General features: G+C 35.8%; 1 protein-coding gene across 1 annotated transcript; it reads right to left on the reverse strand.

Annotated features, from left to right (window-relative positions):
- Positions 1 to 1,724: 1,724 nt before the first annotated feature.
- LOC114727341 (uncharacterized protein At1g66480) lies at positions 1,725 to 3,756 on the reverse strand. Its single transcript, XM_028914041.1, has 2 exons — positions 2,965 to 3,756; positions 1,725 to 1,921 (listed from the first exon to the last, which is right to left on the reverse strand). Exons 1-2 carry the CDS (start codon positions 3,568 to 3,570, stop codon positions 1,859 to 1,861), a joined length of 669 nt encoding a protein of 222 aa, XP_028769874.1. The 5' UTR covers positions 3,571 to 3,756; the 3' UTR covers positions 1,725 to 1,858.
- Positions 3,757 to 4,772: the final 1,016 nt, after the last annotated feature.

Consider the following 4,772-nt stretch of genomic DNA (forward strand, 5'->3'; position numbering starts at 1 on the left):
ACATCTAAGTATGATTAATTGAACAGCAACATATAATTAATTTATAACTAATGGAGCATTAATTTAATAAGACCTAACCCTTAACTTCCAAAAGACATATAGTCAAGGATGATTTGAGATGAAGGTGATGTAATTTTCAGTGAGAAGCCTGACCTACTTAAACTTTGAAGCTTCACTGTTAATCAAACACGAAAGGGTTTTAGTCGCCTTCCAGATTATAGCAGAAGCAACCGTTAAATTATCTTCTTCTGTCCATCGCATCGATCTTTACAAATATTATATACTATTACTGAGATGCTATTTCAGTTTCTCTGTCTTTCTTTGCTTAGAAGTTCCTCTTCCCCTTACAACAACTTCTCGTTAAACAACAATTTTTAAAAGCTTTCATGCACACAAATCAAACCATATTTTACCAGGGTTAATAGTTTAATATCGTCCCGAAAGTGTTAAAAAAAAAAAAAAAAGTATTCATGAATGGAAGACTTGTTTGGCATGTTGGGCAATATTCCCTTAACCGTTAAAAAATATAAATAAGGTAATAAGTTAGCTTTTTAATGGTAAATGTAATGTCTTAACAGTTAGAGTGACATTACGTTTTTTTTTTTTTAAACATTACCCAAGTAATATCAAGACAAAAAAATATTTTTGAATCCTACATTTCTTTTGCGAATACTTTCAGGATAAAAATATGACCTTTAACCTTGTTTTATTGTAATTAGAATAGATGTTGTGTAACTTATTATTATTATTATTATTGGGCAACGGATGTTGTGTAGCTTATTAGTATTGTGACTAATTATGCCTTTTATATATTAGATTCATGTGTAAAGTAGCCAAATCTATGACCAATGGCTCCAACATTTACCAACTAAAAGGACCCCAACGGCCAAACCCCAAAGGGCCTTTGCCCAAAATGTCAGAGAGAAGTTTGATTATGTTAGGATTTTGAGGAGGGAGATTGGTCAACATCTACTTCATTGTACATATTGACAAATTCGGAGTTTGATGCACCTAAATATCTATTGCCCCAACCATTACCCATGTGCCCATGTTCCTCCCACTGAAGCAGTTTCATTCGCCTAGGTTTATCTTCATTTGGTGATGTCTCCATGTTTTTATGTCCTTTTATTGCACTCAAATTCATCCCCTGCTTCTTCCTTATTTCCTCTGTTTTCACCACCATCATTGTTTTCTAAGAGCTTGATGACACAAGAATAGGCTTCATAACTCAAAACATCCATCATCAAAGTCCTTTTAAATTATCCACTAACAAAATCCTAATATTAGCCGATATTAATCGTGGGACTTACTTGTAGTAGATCAGTTCCTCTTCATAAGTTACAAACAGAGCAACTTATTCCTTAAATTATATATTCATTCTGATCCCTTTTATAAGGCATATATTGGGAAGGATAACTGATCGTTTTTACAAGTCACTTAAATCAGGGTATTTATCATATTTTTTCCCAGAGTTAAACAATATTTAAATTATTCATACAAAATATTTACACCATATTATATAGTGTTGAAATTTTCAAAGAAAACAAGAGAAAGAATGATTCCGCAGCTGGAGATATTAGTTGGAAATCAAGATTGCAGCTTCAAATAACTCTGATCTATTTCTAATTACTCACAGGGTTCTGTTACAAGCAATCTCAAGCCGCCGTGAAGCCACGCTTGATTTGAATTCTTAAGCTAGCTAGCTAGCACTATATATATATATATATATATATATATATATATATCTAAACGTGTATAATACAGTGTGCTCTGAAAAACGGGAATAAGCTACAAGATTTCAGAACAAAAATTCAATTGCTTCCGAAAGCTCCAAAACAGAGAGAAGCTGAACCAATTACTATTGAGAAGCTGCTTCTACGCGTATTTCTCCTTCTTCCATTGGCCTGAAACTCACTCGTTTCTGCAAAAAAAACCCATTTAGATTCAGTCCTATTATGGAAAAGAAGTTTACCAATTCAAATGCAAAGTCCGAGATGTTTTGATTTTGGGACGAATTATTCATGTGGGCATCCTTAATAAATTAGCAAAGAAGCACAAGGCACCGACTTGAAAATTTCGACAGAGTCTAACATTTGACCTTTTGCTTTTCCACTTCCCAGAGGAAACAGAAACAGACAACGCACGAATCCAAGAAGACATAAACAAATTGATCCGTCAATCACTACAACGTACGTTAGCTTCTTGTACTGGCCTTTTCCTTTTCATTCTTATTCGAAAAATCAGAAAATGTCAAAAGTCTTGCATTCAAATTTTGTGCCTTCATTTGTGCTTTTTAATGTAAATGATTCTATTGAAGAGTCAAACTACAAAACCCTTATTAAAATAACACACTGCTTTAAATCCGGAATGAGAAAACGGCCATGTCGGCCTCTGCCTTCCTAAACATCACAAAGTATACGCTATATACACCTTAACATGCGTGCGTCTTATATTTAAATCAAAAGCCAATCAACAAATTATCAAACCCAAAACTACAATTTTGTTTTGGTCTTTACCTTTTTTTTTCTTTAATTTTATTTAATCTTTCATATCATTATTCTTTCATTCAATCAGTTATTCATGATAATTGATTAATTTGATTAATCAAATAAAATAATATCCTTATATTAATATAACATGTTCAGAGAGATGTGATAACATGTCACCAAATTGTTTATCAAGTAAAATTATAAATAATGTCTTCCGTAAATTAATAATTGTGTGTGTATCTATAATGGTTTTAGTTTGTTGGGATTTATTACATTAAAATGAAATTAATTTTGGAAAAGATTAGAGTAAAATGTTTTTTTATCAGTAGAGAATCAAATTAAGAAATAATTTTGGGAGAAATAAAATTAAAAACTCAAAGATGTGCTCTTTCTTGAGAAAAAATTGAGATTTCATTTTTGCGCCATTGAAAAATGAGACTTTGTTGGATGGGGATAGCAAGAGATAATTACATACCCCTCGTGGCTTTTGAGCCTCTTTTATGGCCCCCAGCTCAGGCTGGGCTTCGACGGCGACGCCACTGGCTCCGGCTGCGTTATTGGCCATATACAATTTGATGATCTTTTCGGCGACCTGAGCTCCGTCGGGGCTCTCCTCCATGAGCTTCTCCAGCTGGGCCTTGGGAAGCCTCATTTTAACTCTCAAGGGATCGCCGTCGGGCCCAGGCACCCTCAATCGGCCGGCCGACGGCGGCTGCTTATTGTTCGCGAACGTGATATCGGAGACGGATCGCTTGGAGAGCATCAAGAAGTCAAGCCTGTCCTTAGCATTCATGCCCCGAATCCCACTGGATCGGACCCTCCTGGATAGCTGAGGTTCCGTCGGAGGCTGAACCTTGGGAAGCTCCACGAGGAAGTAGATTCTCCTGGGCTTTAACTCCTGGTAGGGCTCCAACGGTTTTGCCCGAACTCCGAAATGCTTAACCGCCTCCGAATCCAACAACACATGACCCGGGTGCTCCTTGACGACGTCGTCCACCCTCGCCGGCGTCTTCAACTTGAACGTCTCTCCGTCTACTTTCAACACCTTCGCTTTCCTACTCCGTCCAACGGCGTTACCCATCTCCCTCTTTCTCTCTCTCTGAAGAAGTTAGTTTCTCTGTGTTGTGTGCGTTTCTTTCTGAGGAACGAACGGAGGCTGCGGGGTATTTATACGGCCATGTGTGTGAGCTGATATGGAAAGTTGAAGAAATCAAAATTTGATTTTATGGGATTTGAGTCTTGTTTGTGCGTGTTTGTGTGTGAAATATGGAAATATGGTGGAGATTCCATTGAATAAAGACGAGGATTATTATGAGGTTGAAGTGAGATTAAAAAGGGGACAAATTTTTCGTTTGGTAGGGTTATGCAAATTTAAAAGCACGAATTAAAAACACTTAGGTTACGTTTGGTAGAAAGCATTGAAAATGAGGGATTGGGATTGCGATTACAATTGAAAAAATCTATTAAGAGAGTGTTTAGTATAAGAGATTGTTTGATATATGAGATTAGTCAAAGCCATGTATGTGGGATTAGAGAATACCATGGGGGGAAGTGGTATTCCCCAATCCCACCTTTATAGGCATACCTAATCCCATATAACAAACAATTATTTATACTAAGTACTATTTTAATGATTTTTTCAATTGCAATCCCAATCTCAATCCCTCATTTTCAATGCTTCGTACCAAACGGGACCTTAAATGTATGCATGTGGGGTAGGCCTCCTATCTAACCTTTCCCAACATGAGAAAATTGAAAAAAATAAAAATTAGTGCGTTAGATAGCTTTCACATCCTATTCCCTTTCCTTCTCAATCATTTCTTAGGTGAAATAACTCTGTTACCATTTTCAATTCATCTAATTTTTTTTTATTATTAATTAAGATATTGGGGTTTCTGCTCATTTCACGCCACAACATCTGGTTTAAGGTTTACACTGTGGAGGATCTTTTTTTTGCCCTTTTTTATTTCACTGGCTGGGTTTATAGATATGCATGATTTATTCATAAAGCATGTGCACATGGATTCGACGAATGATTAATGCTGAATGGGGAAAAGGTGGTGTGAAAAGGGATTCAGTGTTGAGAGGAGAACCGACGTAAAAAGTAGTGGTGACTGCTGAGTTACACGACAAATCTCATGATTCAACTTCATTGCTCTCTCTTTTTAAATAAGATCTTGCATTCAAATCCTGTGCATAAAGAAAATTGTTGTGCAAAAAACTTTAAGCTTGTTTGTTTCTGTTTTTTATTTATATATTTTGTTTTCTAAATATAAAAATTAG

Source organism: Neltuma alba, unplaced genomic scaffold (assembly GCF_004799145.2).
Source record: "Neltuma alba isolate B1F8T4 unplaced genomic scaffold, ASM479914v2 tig00012465_pilon, whole genome shotgun sequence".
Lineage (NCBI taxonomy): Eukaryota > Viridiplantae > Streptophyta > Magnoliopsida > Fabales > Fabaceae > Neltuma > Neltuma alba.

Coding starts and splice junctions, on each gene's coding strand:
- LOC114727341 (XM_028914041.1), bottom strand. CDS start 3,570: ATGGGTAACGCCGTTGGACGGAGTAGGAAAGCGAAGGTGTTGAAAGTA. Junction 1,922..2,964: donor AGGCTCAAAAGCCACGAGGG/GTATGTAATTAT, acceptor TTTTTTTTGCAG/AAACGAGTGAGTTTCAGGCC.